The following is an 18,385-nucleotide window of genomic DNA, read 5'->3' as shown; positions in this document are numbered from 1 at the left end:
AATTATTTTGAAAAGCTAGGTTTACCACTTTAAATTACTGTACCAAAGTTCACATACAGGTCTGTTAATATCAAGCAGACTCTGAAACTGCTAGTTATCATTTCTGCCAGATTTTACCCAAAAAATTCCAAAAACCTTCTCTAAGTTGAGATGTCAGATGATATGATAACTTCATAGCTTTAAAAAGATGAAAAAAACACTTTCAAAGACTATATCAAGACATTGTGTGATGGGAGTTCCTTAGAACCAAACTTTTAACTATCATTGATCTGATTTTGTCTGCTAAACAAGCAGCACCAGCCACTCTTGGTTGCTTTAAAGCAGGAGAACAGATTGCCTGAGTCGCTATGGCTGCTATAACAAAGTACATAGACTGGCTGACTTATAAACTACAGAACCTTATTTCTCACAGTACTGAAGGCTGGAAGTCTGAGATCAAGATGCCAGCAAGGTGGGTCTTTCAGGTGGCCAGCTTCTGACTCCTCTGTATATTTCTCACATGGTAAAACGAGGGTGAAAGAGCTCTCTTGGTGTCCCTTTTATAATCTCATAACCTCATGACCTAATTTAACTCCCAAAGGTCTCACCTCCTAACACCATTATATCGGGGGTTAGGATTTCAACATTTAAAAGGGGAGGGCAGCATTCAGTCCATTACACAAGTGTTGGTAGCTCTGGGTAGACAAAAATGGCTAAGGCCATCAAGTTAGACTCAAAGAATAACAGGTCGCACTATCATTTTATATGAGCATTGATAATCATGAACAAAATACAATAATTATTTGGCTTTCTAATTTACCATTAATTTCCGCCATTATTTTTTGTTTATCTAACTTCCTAGTAAGGCTACAAAATAAACATACCTAAACACATGTGGCTAAAATATTATTTGTTTAGGCAACCTACCGGAGCGACAGATGAGACAGCTGGACAATATTTGTAAAAGTTATCAGAAAATGAAGACATTTTCTGTGTAAAAGATCACCATCCATCTCAGCGCTTACCTTTGCAAAGATTCATTGTTAGCAAAATCTGCCAGCTTAAGCCAGGAAGCAATATATACCCACTACTCCTGTTACAAACCTGCCAACACAGAAAACTTCTTTGCTTTAAGCAAAATTAGCACCTTATGAAAAGCAGGTTTTTAATTCTATTCAGATCTATTCAGTCAGTTATTTTTGGAATTATACAGGCAAACTTATAAAATACATATATTTTTTAAACAGTTGGAAAGTACCTATCTTGAATATAGACACTAGGCTTTACCTGAAAAAAAAAAAAAACATCTAAATATTCAACTATCCATTAGTTTCAGGTATTTACAAGTAGCAGTGGTAAAACCATATGGTTCAGAAATGTAGCTAGAAACCATTGGAAGAAACATGTTATCCCCAGACAAATTCTACAAAAGTGGAGTATTTTCAACAATTTAAAAATATGTTGTCATAACAATTGTTAGACAATAAAGGCAAAAGGAAGGAGAATACTGAGACATGACACATACAGGATGATAATCAACCAAGAAATGGAGGAAACTTCTGTGTACTTGGCTCTCCCACCACCAAGCAAAGCTTACTCTAGCTACCTCCAACTTGCTCCACCAAAATAAGAAAACTGGCTGCTCACTGTTATCTTGGAAAGCCATACATTTGTAAAAGGGTGTATAGGTAAAAAGGAAGAGCAAGCTTTTAGTTGTGAAGAGTTTCTCTTCACATAAAACTGAGTTATAAACTTTGGTTTCATTGAAAATAAGATTATCACCAGCTCCTATGTGCCAGGCTGTAGGCTACGTACCCACGTACACTAAATAAACATCTGATCCTCACACCCTCCAAAAGATAAACTTTACTGTAATTCATCTTAAAAATTAAAAAACTGAGGCTTAGAGAGTTCTCGTAGCTAAAAAATATCAGTAAGAGTAAGAATTCATGGCCAAATTTCTTTATTTTTATTTTTTGAAAGAGTCTCACTCTATTACCCCGGGTAGAGTGCCATGGCATCATAGGTCACAGCAACCTCAAACTCCTGGGCTCTTGCCTCAACCTCCCCAGCAACTGGAGTAACCAGCCCTGTGGTGTAATCCACATGACACCGAGCTAGTTTTTCTATTTTTAGCAGTGCGATGGGGTCTCGCTCCTGCTCAAGCTGGTCTTGAACTTGTGAGATCATGCAATCTACCCACCTGGGCCTCCCAAAGTGCTAGGATTACAGGCATAAGCCCCTGTACCCAGCCCTAAATTTCACTAACTGCAAATTCCATGTTCTTTCCACTAATTCCCATTACTTCTAATGCCATGTTTGACTATAGGTAGATAGATGCATTATATATCTATAATATATATGTATATACTCAGAGTGCAATTATGAGCTAGATTAGATAATATACATAGGCACACTCAGAAACAAAGCTATTTACACGACCTTACAGGTCAGCAGTAACACTGTAAGAATAATTAATCATACCAGCTTAAATATTCATAGTACACAAATCACTAGCATTTTGGGAGGCTGAGGTAGGAGGATCACTTGAGGCTGTGTTTGAAACCAGCCTAGAAAACATACCAAGACCCTGTCTTATACAAAAATTTTTAAAAATTAGCCAGGTATGGTGGTATGTGCCTGTAGTCTTAGCTACTAGAAAAGCCACAGCAGGAGGACTGCTTGAGCCTGGGGGTTTGAGGCTGTTGTGAGCTATGATCGTGCCACTGTACTCCAGTACTCCATTCTTTTAAAAAATAAATGAATAAAAATTTTTTCTGCTAAGAGTTTTTCAATCACCAAAACAATTCAGAACTGTTAGGTGCCAGACACTATACTGTGGTACTGAAATGAAAATGAAATTGCAATAATTCATGCCTGTCTAAATCTCTCAAAGACATTTACAGAGTCTCCAAAGCTTTTTGATCATATATCCACCTAAAGCAATAAAAAATCAGAATGCATTGAAAATACATGAATATCAAATTTATTAATTATATGCAGGCATTACTATAATATAAATAAAAAATGAGATAAAATTAAGTAATAAGAAAAGTTTTAATGCTTGTTCCCATACCTCAGTAGTTTCATTCACATTCCCCTAAAGTGTACACACATCACTTTGGATAGTCCTGTCACATTTGAATTCAGAAAAAAAGATACCTATTCTTTTCCTGAACTTAACGAGTATCTATCTAACTTAACGAATGACCAGAAGTTAAAAAACTAGATACACAAAGGACTTCGATCTGCACAACAGGCCAAGTCTTCAAGAAGTAATGGTTATAATGATTACTGTACCTAGCACTTGGGAGGCCGAAACAGGTGGACTGCCTGAGCCAGAGTGATACCTCATCTCTAAAAATAGCCAGGCATTGTGGTGGACACCTCTAATCCCAGCTACTCAGGAGGCTGAAGCAAGATAATCACTTGAGCCCAAGAGTTTGAGTTTGCTATGAGCTATGATGCCACAGCACTCCACCGAGGGTGAACAAAGTTAAGACTCTGTCTCAAAAAAAAAAAAAAAAAAAAGGATGTCACTTCACTTATCTACAGAATTGGATTCAGAAACAATGGATATTTCTTCTGTTTAAAAAAAAAAAGGCAAGACAACATGCGAAGTCTGGGATATGAAATTAGATGTATAATCCAAATTATACAAATCTTGTACTTTTTTTTTTTGGGACAGAATCTCACTTTGTCGCCATCAGTAGAGTGCTGTGGCATCATAGCTCACAGCAACCTCAAACTCTTGGGTTCAAACAATTTTCTCGCCTCAACCTCCTGAGTAGTTGGGACTAAAGGTGCCTGCCACAATGCCCAGCTATCTCGCTCTGGCTCAGGCTGGTCTTGAATTTGTGAGCTCAGGCAATCCACCCGCCTGGACCTCTCAGAGCGTTAGGATGATAGGTGCAAATCTTGTACTCTCAACCTAGAGTTGGATTCTGTGAAATGTATAGAAGGAAAACTCAGGAATTTTTTTGAAAAGCGACAGTTAATTTTATGGTCTGGCAAATCATTTAGAGATTAGGTGCATTTTAATATTTAATAGTTGCGATAAAATAGGAATAATAATAATTGTAAAGGGAGAATTATTTTAATTTAATTTGTGGAAGAGGTAACATTTCTTAAATACTGAGAGCTGACACTAATTATACATACTTTGTTCTCTGGCTCTGAATAAAGGGTAAAATCACTTAAAAAAAAGTGTTGAATTGTTTTAGGTATAGTAAGTACATAATATTTTACTAACCCCATGTCTAGACCTCTGCCAGTTCTCTACTGCTGGATTTCTCTGTCTCAACCTCTGGAATCTGAGCCAATGAAACTCTCGTTCTACCTGCCATTTATGCATAATAATCCCCTAGTTTTAGATTTGGCCTTACATTCCCAACACAATGGAAGCCCCACAAAGTAGGCAAATTGTTTTTTAATCCATCTTATACCCAATTCCTAGAACAATAGCTGACATACTTTAAGCATTCAATAATTGATTTCAAGAATTAAGTCACCCAACCTTTGCACACATCAAGGTTTCTGAAGGCAGAAGGAAAGAAGGAGCCCATGTGTAGATTAAAAATGTCTTCTCTGCCAACCTAAAGTTCTCTTTTAGAAGTCAATAGCCAGCCTATATGCTTAACAATTTTATGGACCAGTTTAATATGCCTACAAGGATCAGATAATTTCTATGTGATTCTTATTATTCCATAACATAAAAGACAAAAACTTCCATTATTCAAAAATAACATATAACCTAAATTTGAAATGAGAATAAAGAAAAGATTGAAAATTTCCAGTTGTGACTATAAAGTCCTGAGTAAAAATATCACCAAACCAAAACCTGCAGCATTACAAATACAAAGTTTGTTACTACTACCTGAGTGACCGTGGGCAAGTTACTTCACCTTTCTGTCTTAGTTTCTTCATGTATAATGAAGAACATAATATTAACTATAGCATGAAATTGTTATAAAGATGAGATAGATAAATAAAAAGTTCTTAGAACAGTGCGTGGTACATAGCAATTGCTCAATTAAGTGTTGAGTATTATTAGCCCAAGAAATCATTGTGTTATGACTTTAAAGAATATAAAACTATATAAATGTGAAAATTTGATAATCTTTGTTTTTTTTTAGAATAAAACAGACATGAAGGGGAATCTCCTAAACACGATTAAGAATATTTATCACAGGCTAATGGCACAAATTATACTAAGTGTTAAAATACTAGTCATTCTCACTAAAGTAATAAAACAATGAAGTTCAGTATTAACATGACTTTCCATAATTTAGATATTACACTAATGCAATAATGTAAGACAATAAATTTTGGAAAAAATGAGATAATGGTTTTGCAGGCAATATATAGGTAAAAAGTCTAAGGAACAAAAACTGTGTGAGCGTTAATGAGAGATTTTAGTCATTAGGTTGGATTAAAGATGTGCCAAAAATCAGGACCTTTCTTAAGAAAACTTACAGTAACAAAATTATATAGTACCCATGAATAAACTTAATAAGAATAAGACTATATAATAAATTATATAAAATTTATTAAACATAAAAATACCCTAAATACTTCCTATTAGTCACCTCTGCAATATCTTTATCTCTTCATTCAATTTACAAAGTAGGAATCCCTTCCAGATTCATCCCTCTCTTCACTCCTCACAGCCACAGACACCTGTTCTGCCTATTTTACCTCCTAGACAGTATTTCTCAAATTTGTCACCTTTGTTCCATCTCTACTTCAATTATCCTGGTTATCCTTTGGAAAGACTCTAGCAAATCAGTCTCCCTAAGTCTAGTCTTTTCCTCCCTAAAATCATAGCCTTTCCAGCCGCCAGACTAATCAATGTAAAACAAAAACCTGACTACATCAGGCCCCAGTTAAAACCAGAGATCACCACTGAATTCAAAAGGGTTGTCCAAGTTCAAAGCCAATAAAACCTGGACCTAGCCTCACTTCCTTTTCCTCTCTCTTTTTAGAGCTTAAAAATATGGTTGTTTCTCGAATTATGACACACAGATATCTCTGACTAAAGATGTCAAGATTTAGCTACAAAAATCTTACTAAATTTAATTTTAATAAAGGTTTTATGAGAATCATTTGATTTTAAGACAAATACAAAAGAGAATACACAGTATGACTGCTTAAGTGTAAATCCAAAATTTCAGAGAGGGATGGCACTTCAACAGTGGGCAGTTGAGAGCCTTACTTAGGGGCTCAGAATGGGGATGATGACACAGTTGTCACTGTAAAGTCTCACACTACCAAACTCTTATCATTGCATTTGCCAACAACTGTAACTAACACCATAAGTATTATGCCAGGCAACAGTTGATTCTTCCTGATTAGTTCATTTTAAAAGTCTCTAAGTCTTATATGACCTCATCTCTACTCCCTCCATCCTTAGTCTCTCTATTCCAGCCAGGAGGCCTCCTGCTGTAGATGGCACACATTGTCATACACCCACTTCAGGGCTTTTCATTGTCATTCCCTCCATCTAGTAACCGTTGTTCCCACTAAACCAGGAATTTTTCAACTGCCTTATGAGGATCTTAGATGTGCTGCGAAAATTTTTTAAAGATCATTAATTATTTTTGAAAGACGTTCAAAGCACAGTAAGTATATTCATTTTTTACTTTTTTTTGATCAACATAATTTAAGTGTGCCCAGAAGTTTAACTATAGGTTCAAGTGTGCTGTGAGATTGAAAAAAAAAAAAGGTTGAAAAACACTACCCTAAAGAGTACTGCTTTCTCTCAACTTCTTTAAGTATTTCTTCAAGTGCTTTTTTAGTGAGGTCTACCCTGACCTTCCCTTTTCCCTTGTCAATTACCAATAGTACTCTACAGCAGTAACTCTTCTATTTTTCTCTCTATACAGTTTTCCTTATTTTATATTACTGTTTCTCTACCAGAATGTAAGTTCCATACCTGTAGAATTTTGTTGTATTCACTATATCTAGTGCCTAGGATGTTTTAGACTCTGAATTATTTATTAAATGCACAATCTTATGAAACAGGTGTAACTCTGGACCAGATTTTATCTTAGGAAGGGACAGAAGCAGTGAGAATTTGCCTAGGGTCACATACTCGAAGTTTTGCTAGCATTTGTAAGCAACATGGCTCCCCTCCTTTCTATCACCACATGATGCTTCCCATTTATGTGGTGTTTTCTTTATTAGACAGTTTCTTAGCAATAGGAGATACTTTCCTGTTCCCAGACTGGCAATATCTGGCCCATGTTATACACTCAATAGCTGTTTACAAAATGACTGAAAGCATAAAATGAATACGTTAGTTACCCATAGACTTTTACATCAATGTCTCAATTGGCTAAGACATTTTAAGATTTCAGATTTAATTTGAAATGATTTTAATACAAAAAATAAACCCTGCCTTAAAAAATTGAGTGACGCAAAAACGTTCTTTGAATTGATCAACAAATTTATCATTGATTTCTATGGACATGTACCCTATTCTTACACTTTTCTACAATCTGCAATTTAAAGCTTTTTTCGATATTAGCAAATACTAATTAAGCAAAAAGTTCCAGAAGCAGGTAATATGACTTCATCACAAACACATGCACCTCTGATCATAAAAAAACAAACAGGACCCATTTCATAGACCTGGAGAATGCTAAAACAATCAATCATGCCACACAGAAAGACACCCTCCCGTATAAAAACTGACGCTAATCTAACACCCCCAGGCGCAGTACCTGGCCCAGGAGTCACCCCGCGACAGTTTGACAAATACTACAGTAAGGGCATGACTAACTTGAAATACGCCAATGACCCTAGTTTCGCTCTGAGAAACAATCATTCCTCGGCAGAAGGCGTGGACTTATGAGAGATTTAAAAAAGAGGCCCCTCCCAGGCCTCCTCAGCATCTCAGGGCCCAAAGATTCTCCTCCTCAGATCTCACCGTGTCTAGACTAGGGGGGAGCGACCATTTCTCAGGAAGAGGATGATGCACAAAGCAAACACCGGCCACCCGGCGTGAAGGCCAAGCACACGCAAACACAGCGCACGGAGGAACAAGTACCCCCTCCCCTCTAACCGCCCTCCTCAGGTCGGGCCAAATTAGCGTTTCTCGCGAGATGTCTCGTCTTCACGAGATCTCAAGTTAAAACCTCGCGGCCTCTCAGATAAGGGGGCTCGGCGGGGCAGCCCGCAATCCCCTCCACCGATCCCCGGAGCCCCTGCACCCCAGGCCCACCCCGCCCATCTCAAGAGCAGTCCCGCAGGGCGCCTAGGGACTTCCGGGGCTCCACCGGAACCGGAACCTTCTGGGAGAAGGGGTGGGGCCGAAAAATCAAAAAACGCGCGGCTGAAGTTGGAAGCCTGAACAGAGCTGCTGGTGGTGCCTGGCCTTAGGGGCTTAGGGACGGTCCTGATGGACACCACCGCCTGCCTGAAGTCCTTGCTCCTAACTATTAGCCAGTACAAAGCTGTTAAGTCGGAGGCGAACGCTGCTCAGCTTTTGCGGCACTTGGAGGTGAGGCTCCGAGAATGGGGGGACGAGATGAGGGTATTTCTGCTTTCACGGTGAGGCTAGCGAGTGGCGATCCCAGCCTAGAAGAGAAAGGACAGACAGCCCTTCGCTTCCTGGGCTGTCTTTTTGTACCGGTAAAGGCAAGTTAGCGTCAAGGTTCAGCTCCCTGCAGCCAGAGAGACGAGTGCCAACAGAAGAGGAAAGGTGGGAGAGAAGGCTGGGAAATCCGTTTAATTAAAACAAAAAAGATTAAACTCAATTAAAGCTTATTTTAATTCTTTGTTGCAGCTCTCCTGTTACTATAGAATTGAACGTAATTTTTAAAAATATGTTCTACTCGTTATATTAATCTTGTGATGATAGGCTAATGCACCAAAGACTGGGAAAATGCTGGAGAAAAGTTGATTTACAATGGTACAGCGACATCAGTCTTTAGTGAAACTGGAGTCCTTGCTTTCTTGATCACTATTTCAGGTGTACTCTTAAGTACATTTGTTTTCTTTTTTTCATTCATTACCTCAATAAGTCCCTGCAAACGTTATAATTGAAATTAATAATTAAGCTGTTAAATGCTTAAGGTTTTGTTTCTCAATTAGGATAGAACAGTAGCTACTGGATTCCAGAAGCAGCAGGATAAGCAGAGACATTGATTGGTTTTATTTAAACCTTAGGAGTAAAGTGTTCTAGATACTGATCTGAAACATTACTTCTCTGAGAATAAGCAACCTGTGAGTCTGAGTGCAATGTTACTGTGAATTGAAAGACTACTGAGAAATTTGGGGCTCTAAGTCTGGCTCCTTGATGTTTTGTTCCTAAACTTTCTAGAGGTTTACAGAAAACTTTTACACCACTGATAAAAAAAGATGTGTTGAATACTGGCTTGAGATTACTACACTTAGGAATTTTTTTTTTTTAATTGAGAAATACAGTGCATAAAGTATCTTAAGTTAAGAGCTTGATAGTTTTTAATGTGTGGACATTTGATACCTGTATCATGGTATATTGATAGAATATTTCCAGCACCCTGTATGGTTTCTTCATTGTCTCTTACATAGGATTCAGATAAGTGGACTCATACACTATGTACCCTTGGGTCTGGCATCTTCCATTCAACCATATTGCACACGTACCAATGTCTCATTCTTTTTTATTGCCTTTCAGACTTCTATTGTATAAATGTATCATACTTGATATCCAGTCTCCTGTTTGTGGGCATTTGGGTTATTTCCAGTTCTGGGTGGAATTATGAATATAGGTATCATAAACAATTCATACATTTTTTGTGGATATAAGCACTCATTTCTTTTATACACCCTGGAGTGGAATTGCTATGTCATAGGGTAGGGTTATATTCAGTTTTCGTTGAAATTGTCAAAACAATTTTCTCATTGATTATGCCATTTTATCCTTCCATTAGCAATATATGAAAATTTCCCATCACTCATTCACACTAACCCTTGGTGTTTTCATATTTATTAATTTTAACCATTTTGGGGGGCAATTTTTTTATACTGAATTTCTGTACAGACTTCATGCAAGCAATGTCTGAAGATGCAAAGCGAGATGGGTGTCCTGGGGAAGGGGATTATTCATTCTTCAGTACTTCTGCCATACTTTGTCTTTATAGTCCCTTGCTGACCCAGGGCTTCCACTATTTCATGATTGGCAAAGCTGATCTGATCTGATGCTTAATGATGATATTCCATAGTACTAATCATGTGTAGTGATTAAAAGCATGGATTCGGGAACCAAGTTGCCTAGGTATGAATCCCAATTGTGCTCCTTTTACTGTGTGCCTCAGTTTATTCATCTGCAAAACAAAATAGAAGCACCTACCTTACAGAGTTACTAACAAGATGAAAAGAATTAACATATATAAAGTACTTAGATCAATGCCTAAGCCAAACTAAGTGCTATGTAAGTATTGGTAATTATTAAAATAAATTATATTTGCATTAAAACATCGAGTGTGTATGTGTAAAGGAAAGAATTTGTAAGGGAATTTTTTATTTTACCTTGTACTCAATGATTATTACATGTTTAGACTTACTGAGGTACAGATCCAGTCCTGAGGGGAATTATGTTTAAGACAGGGAATGTCTTAATCATCTGAAGGGCTAGATAATAAGTAGGAAAAGAGGCATTGTTCAGAAGGTTGTCTTTGCCAAAATATCTGTTATTGATGTATATAATTTCATCTTTGGACTTATTTTTTCAGTCTTATAGACTTTTACTTCAGTAGTATAAAACACATATTCCTTGCAAACAGATAATATAAAAAATCTCTTGTCAGAAAAACCTTAGAGAAAAACTGACATATGAGTGTGGGAATAAAAGAGGGATACAAAAGGGAGAGCTTAGAGAGATAAAGCAGCTCACTTCAGCCTGATCCTTTCAAATAACTACTTAGAACAGATTTATTCTTATTCTAAAGTAACTAAGGTTTTACCATCTTTATAGAAAAGATATGCTCAATAATGAATACATTTGTAGAGCATTTTGAAAATTCATGCTAACAACTGGTTTCAGCCTTCAATTCTACCTTTACCTTCTTTCTTTCTCTCCACTTATATAGTTTAGAGGAGTAAAAAATGGAATAACCAAAAATAAAAGTTTTCAATGCTTTCCCTACTTAAATGATTCTTTTTTATAATAACTTCCTTCTCTGTAATCTCTTAACTTCTTGGATCACCTGTTATCTTTGGGAAGGAGTGGAAGGAATAATCCTGTAGTTGCCCTGTAGACTTCCGTTTTTGGTTCTTTTCCCTCAAAGTGGGAGGAATGAGTGTTCTGGAATTCATTTGTAAAATAAACATGGTTAATAAAGTACAGATTTTTAATCTACGTCTTCATGGCCTGTTCAGTGTAGTGTGAAGGATAAATACCCCCACATACTCAAACTTTACTAACTTATAAAATAAAAGTATAATGTTTTATAGGACAGTGGTATAGGCAGACCTAAGCTAGGTGGTGTAAGAGGCTTAGGGAAAGCTACCTGTAGGAAATGAATTTAAGCTGAGATCCAAATAATTACTTTAGCTAGTGAGAGAGGGATTTAAGTAATCTAGGCGGTGGTAATAGCATGTATGAATTTTTAGAAGAACTTAAGTTTTTCATTTGAAATGGAGAAAAGATGAAAATTGCCTACCACACATTTTGTTTACTATTTTATAGGTAATTTCTGGACAGAAACTCACACGACTGTTTTCATCAAATCAGATATTACCAAGTGAATGCTTGAGTTGCCTCGTTGAGTTACTTGAAGACCCCAACATAAGTGCTTCACTGATCTTAAGTATCATCAGCTTGCTTTCTCAACTAGGTGGTACTTTAATTTCTCTTGTGCAGTTTTTGGAAAATGTATGAATTTAATATTAAAGTGCAGATTTAGTTATAGATTCTCTTAGAGAATGACCTTCAAAAGATTTCTTCTTGCTAGACCTCTCAGGTGTTGTACATTGTGAATCTCTTTAAAGAGCAAACTATTGTGTGCAGTATTTCTTATAATTATTAGATCAAGGAATCTGAAACATATCAAAGGTTCAGTTTTCTGCAAAAAAGAATATACTTTGGGGAATGTTTGCCTACTTTTGAATGAAACAAAACCCTACATAATGGCAGTGTTAAGTACACCACTCAGAAAGTCATGCTACCTAAGAATCATCCTTCTGTGATAGACTGCTTTGAACTTAGGAGCTCAGGGTAAAATGCTAATGTTGTGTTTTCTATTTTTTTTTTTCACTTATCTTTAGTTTTTAAATGTTTTTTAATGGTCAATCTTTTCCCCCAATTTGGAGGGGAAGAGTATTTCTATGTGTGATTGTAAAATTACCATATGCTTAGAATAAAAAAAATCCCAGGATGCAGAAGTATTAGCATAGAGCAGCATTGTCCAGTACAATGGACTTTCTTCAGTAATAGAAGCGTTTTGGATCTGTGTTGTCCAAACTAGTGGCTGCTAGTTGCACGGGTCTGGTAAACACCTGAATTGTGGATAGTGGACTGAATAACTGAATCTTTAATTTTAATTAATCTAAGCTTATATAGCCACATGTAACCTAGTGGCTGCCCCAATTTAGAAAACATAGGTATAGATGAGTCTTTTACTCATTACCACCAACCCTTATCATTTCTACCCTTGAGGATAAAAATCTCATTAATAGTTTGATACGTAGGCTGTTACAAATAATTTTAGATCTTTAGCTGATTGTTTTTAACACAAGTGATGTTGTAGAACACCAGGTGTTTCTTTTTGTATCTGTCTAGCACTGTATTTATAAGGTACTATAATTTATTCAACCATCCCCCTATAGTGGACACTCATGTTCTTTTTCAAGTTTTTGCTATTAGAATCAACAATTCAATGAACAATTTTATGTAATTTTATTCAGATATTATTTCTGTTAGATAAATTATCAGTAAAATTTCAAGATCATTTTAAAATTTTATAGCCATTACTGAATTCCTTTTCAAAAAGACTGCCACATCTAACATCCACCACAGTTTGAATGAGAATGCCAGGCATTTCCAACACTTAAATGTATTAGAACATTTTAAAGTGATAATCTTTTAATGTATTTTTAAATTTTATATATATATATACTTTTTAATTAATAGATAATGAATTTTAGGGGCATTTGAGATTTACAGAAAAATTGAGATGCTCTTTTATTTTTTATTTTGTTATTTGTAAATAATATACAGGTTTTTGTCATCATAAATGTGTGGTGTTTTGTTATATGCATAACAGTTATAATGATCAAGTCATAGTATTTAGGATATCCATCACTGTGATTGACTTATCATTTCTATGTATTGAGAATATTTCAAATCCTCTCTTCTAAATATTTTGAAATGTACAGTGCATTGTTGTTAACTCTAGTCACTCTATTATTAAACATTAGAACTTACTCCTATCTGACTGTATGTTTGTATGTATATACCCTCTCTTCCTCCCACACACACAATCCCCTGCAACCTTCCCAGGCTTTGGTGACTTACATTCTACACTCTACCCCCACGAGATCAACGTTTTTAGCTCCCACATATGAATATACGTGCTATATTTGTCTGGCTTATTTCACTTAACATAATAACCTCCAGTTTTATGCATGTTTCTTCAAATGATATGATTTCATTCTTTTTTATAGCTGAGTAGTGTTCCATTGTTTAAATATACAATGAAGTGGTAGTTTTTTAATAGCAAAATTTTTATAAAGCAAGTTTCTTCTTTAATATTAATGTATTCCACATAGAAAACTCATTTGAACTTCTGAATTGGAGGATACTGACCAACAGCCTCATTTTATTTTTTAAATGACAAAATTATATGAATTAAATTTAAGATTATTTTAATTTCATCCATGAAGACCATATATAAAAACGATGTATTTTATTTAACTTGCAGCTATAGACAATGAAACCAGAGACTGTCTTCAGAATACATACAATCTGAATAGTGTGCTGGCAGGAGTGGTTTGTCGGAGCAGCACTTGCCACAGTGATTCGGTGTTTTTGCAGGTATACACACCTCCACAGGTGTCACCTAACACCTGTTCTGCTTTCCTTATTTTCAGATCAAAATTGATAGTAGCTATTATAAACCAACTTGTAGTGGATATCCTGTTAAATACTACATAAATCAGGCATAGTTGTTATCATTAAGAGCCAGTTACACACATGTACTATTTAAATGTTTCTAGAGAGGGGATGCTTACTCACTTTTACTACCATTATTGAAAAAAAAATCTACATTAGGGCAGCGCCTGTGGCTCAGTGAGTAGGGCGCCGGCCCCATTTGCCGAGAGTGGCGTTCAAACCCAGCCCCGACCAAACTGCAACAAAAAAATAGCCGGGCCTTGTGGCAGGCGCCTGTAGTCCTAGCTACTCTGGAGGCTGAGGCAAGAGAGTCACGTAAGCCCAAGAGCTGGAGGTTGCTGTGAGCCGTGTGACGCCACGGCACTCTACCAAGGGCAGTAAAGTGAGACTCTGTCTCTACAAAAAAAAAAAAAAATCTACATTATAACTGCTTTGACTTATAAACACAGATGTCTGTGTTTTGAAATGTTAGCTATTCATATTAAAATTGTAATTTGAGTTGGCATCTAGTCTCAATCTGTTGAGGAAACATTCTACAAAATTAAAGCTATAGATGTAGTCTTTTTAGCATAGATTGAAAGCTTTTACACCCATGATATTTCATTGAATCTAAAGTGTTAGATGTTATAAGAAAGAAAAACATCACCAATTAAACGTGGAATTTTAAAAATGGTAAAATGTGAAACAGGATATCTTATAATTGATGGTGTATGTGTGTGTTTCAATCTGCATTCAAGTTTAAGATGATTAAGTGAACAAAATTGATAAGGATGCCTTGTTTGAGATAGAAAGGGTAGAAATGTATGGCGAGAGATGGGGTCTTAATAGTCTCATTACTTTTATCTTTAAAAAAAACTGTTTTAAGAAATGGAAAAGTTCTTACCCTAATCTCTGCCTCTTAAAATGATGACATGTTCAGACTGTACACAGTAGTCCATTCTTGTGATGAATTGACAATCTTTCTGTATGTTTATATTCATAACTGTTTTCTTATTCTCAGTGCATTCAACTTCTGCAGAAATTAACATATAATGTCAAAATTTTCCATTCTGGTGCCAATATAGATGAATTAATTACATTCCTGATGGACCATATGTGAGTATGCATCAAACACATATCCAAATAGTCTATTTGTTTGTTTTTAAATTAAAAAGATGTGGTAGATCAATTCTTCTTTGATAATTTTTTCTAACTTTGTAAGCTGAATGAGACTCAGTCCTTGTTTGCTCCTCCTAGATGATTTTTAGGATCAATAGTTGTAAAGCACCTCTAATTTTCTTAACAAAAATTCATGAGATTAATTTATTTTGGCAGAAAAAAATTATTGAAACTGAAAGTTGCATGTTTATATTTAATCTTGATAGAATTTACAGTAAAATAGCACATGGTCACTTTGACGGTTATTTCATCTTATTTTCATAGTGCAATTGAATAGGATAATTTGGTTTCAAAACATGAAATAATCAGAGCTTGACTGGCTTCACATGTTAAATTTTTTCATGTAAAAAAGAATTGAAGTATGTAAACTACTATATCATTTTGACTGATTTATAATGAACTTAATGCTTTTTGTCTTTTATTATTTTTCTTTAAACAAAACATCAACATAAAACTACAGTCAGTCTTCTGAAGATGAGTTAACAATGCCTTGTCTAGGATTATTGGCAAATTTTTGTCGACACAATCTGTCTGTTCAAACACATATAAAGACATTGGTAAGAAGTTTATTTTTTAATGTTTCTAATTTTGTGGTAGATTCTGTGCTTAAAGAAAATTTTATCTATCTTTTTCTTAAAAAAAAAATTATAAGAAGTCTTATGGCTGATCAGCTGACCCATCAAAGCTAATGAAGGGTCAGATCAACATATAAATAACTCAGCCTTTATGTATGTTGTATTGAAAACTGTATGTTAAAGGTTAATGTAAATATTGATTTCCAAAAGTTTTTCCTCACCATAGCATCCCATTATGTCACATTAAATATACAATAATTGCTAAATTATTTTATCCTAATAGAAGGAAGGTACATCACTGGCAGACCCATTTATCTCAGTGTTGTTTTTACAAAGTCAGTGGCAAATCCACCAAAAAGATCCATCAGTAAATGCTCAGTGTCAACTGCCAGTACTTGTGGTAAGTGAAGGCACACAAATGAACTTAACTGAACAACTTTTAGAAGTATGTTAAATCAGCAAAGTCACTGATTCTTTAAGGTGTTTAGTGAACAATTAACCTGCTATGACAAAAAGGCCACAAAACTTGGAAAAATTCATCTCTTGCTCAGTTGTACACATTTACCAGTTTTTTTTCCTCTAGATGCTGTTTGTTTATAAGTCTATGAATTTAAATTTCTCTCTGATCTATAGTTGAACATTATCTTTTAAAGATGACAGTCATTTCTTAAAAGTTAATAATGATGTTTAATGAAAGTCTGCCCATTCTCTGTAAGACAGACTTTTTAAACCAAAATATAAAATTCATAGTTCTTTATTGTAATTTGTTTTTTTATTTTTTTTCTTCCCCAGAGTAATGTGAAATCTTTTTATCGAACTCTTATAACCTTCTTGGCCCATAGTAGTTTAACAGTGGTTGTGTTTGCACTTTCAATATTATCCAGTTTGACATTAAACGAAGAGGTAGGGGAAAAGGTAAATACAATTTTTGAAGTTAATTCTAAGGTTTATAGTCTCTGATATTTTAAAAGTCATCAAGGCATTTTTTTAATATTTTAGGATGGCATCAACTTAAATTTTTTGTGTTTCTCATTTTTTTAAGCTATTCCATGCTCGAAACATTCATCAGACTTTTCAACTAATATTTAATATTCTCATAAATGGTGATGGTACTCTAACTAGAAAGTATTCAGTTGACCTACTGATGGACCTCCTTAAGAATCCTAAAATAGCTGATTATCTTACCAGGTATGACTCACTTTAGTAAATTTTAGGACTTCTTTTTTCTTTTTAACCAAGATATATTTATGACATATGAAACTTTCTTCTAAAATAAACTAAACTTGACTTCTTATGAGTCGCAATATACCAAACTGAAATGTTTTCACATGCTTTACTCTCATTTGTTTTGCTTTCCTAAACTGAAATGTAAATGTATAACAAGAGTGCGTGTGTTTCAATCTTGTCTTAGATCAGTAGGGTTGTATCATTCTTTAAAATATGTGCATCTTGGCTAACGTGTTTTAAATACAGTTTTAAAACTTGAGCATTAAGATGCTTTGAAAGAATAATTATAGAATGTTCATGTTAGTACATCTGTCCTTTTTTATTTTTGTACAAAATGAATAATGTTTCCTTTGGTGTGTGTCTCTTTTGTCATAGGTAAAATAGGAACATGTGTTTATATGTACTTTCTGTCTCAGTGTATTTTATGTGATCATTTGTATTTTGAGATCAGGTGGTACTATTTTCCAAAGATCCTTTTTGCATTCTGAGTTAAATTTTTGCAGTGCCTAAGCTGCTTTGTTGTCTTAAATTAGGAATTTTTGAAATTGTTTTCAATAGTTAAATTAATTTAAATAAATTATTTATTGAGCCCCTACTATGGTCAGGTACTTAGCAGCAGCAGTATGTGAAGACATAGTCCCTGATCTTTAAGGAACATGGGCTCTAGAGGAAGAAATGCTAAACACTGGGGCAAAATTAACTACTCTTCATATGATAACTGGCATTTTGCAAAACCAAGAGGCATTCACATTAGCGTTTTACTTTTTCCTCTCTGAAGCATCTCTAGAAAGGTTGAACTTTTTCTTCTAGAGTGTCCTCCCTTGGTGTGCCTTCTCTTCACCTGTTGCAAGATTCTCCTAATATCTGTGTATATCTGTTCTGGTGGCCAGATAGTTCTTATTTGAAAGCTGCATAGAAAACAGAAAAAAATTGCTTTACTATACCTTTTCAGAAAGATATATATCTAGTTTAGCATTAGTAAGAGGTGGCTTCATCACTTCTGTAAGTCACTCAGTTCCATTATCTGTTTTCCTCTATTCTGCTTAAAACCCCAGAATCACCTCTGGTACACCATTTAGCTAAAACCCAATCCTAAATCTGTTCCAAAGTCTAACTTAATGCTTGGGTTACTAATGATAGCTGAAGAAAATCATACAGATTTATCTGGGCCCTACACCTCTTATATTGTTAGCTTTTGTCTCGTTTCCTACAATGACTGTTTCAAATATTTATTACTTTCCTCTTGTATCATCCACACAGAAGATGACCTTATCTTTATTCCACAGAAAAAAAAACAAAATGGAATTCCATTTGATTAGCATTCCCTCAGATCTGTGCACCTGGTCAA

General features: G+C 35.2%; 2 protein-coding genes across 5 annotated transcripts in view; one reads left to right on the top strand and one right to left on the bottom strand.

Moving 5' to 3' along the window:
* DZIP3 (DAZ interacting zinc finger protein 3) overlaps window positions 1-8,026 on the bottom strand; it is a 109,395-nt gene extending 101,369 nt beyond the window's left edge. For all 4 annotated transcript variants that reach the window (XR_008374922.1, XM_053565215.1, XM_053565216.1 and 1 more), the window contains exon 1: window positions 7,910-8,026. The gene's annotated coding sequence lies outside the window, so the exon portion shown is untranslated. The remainder of the gene's footprint in view (window positions 1-7,909) is intronic.
* A 146-nt stretch (window positions 8,027-8,172) lies between these two features.
* The window catches only part of CIP2A (cellular inhibitor of PP2A), a 33,546-nt gene continuing 23,333 nt past the window's right edge, over window positions 8,173-18,385 (top strand). The window contains exons 1-7 of the mRNA XM_053565219.1: window positions 8,173-8,482; window positions 11,654-11,801; window positions 13,887-13,999; window positions 15,078-15,172; window positions 15,696-15,792; window positions 16,603-16,725; window positions 16,853-16,998. Of these exons, the coding sequence (XP_053421194.1) occupies window positions 8,381-8,482; window positions 11,654-11,801; window positions 13,887-13,999; window positions 15,078-15,172; window positions 15,696-15,792; window positions 16,603-16,725; window positions 16,853-16,998 (824 nt within the window). The 5' untranslated portion in view covers window positions 8,173-8,380. The remainder of the gene's footprint in view (window positions 8,483-11,653; window positions 11,802-13,886; window positions 14,000-15,077; window positions 15,173-15,695; window positions 15,793-16,602; window positions 16,726-16,852; window positions 16,999-18,385) is intronic.

The sequence above is a fragment of the Nycticebus coucang genome, chromosome 16, assembly GCF_027406575.1.
Source record: "Nycticebus coucang isolate mNycCou1 chromosome 16, mNycCou1.pri, whole genome shotgun sequence".
NCBI lineage: Eukaryota > Metazoa > Chordata > Mammalia > Primates > Lorisidae > Nycticebus > Nycticebus coucang.
The sequence above is the reverse complement of the archived record's forward strand: the minus strand, read 5'-3'. Positions and strand labels throughout refer to the sequence as shown.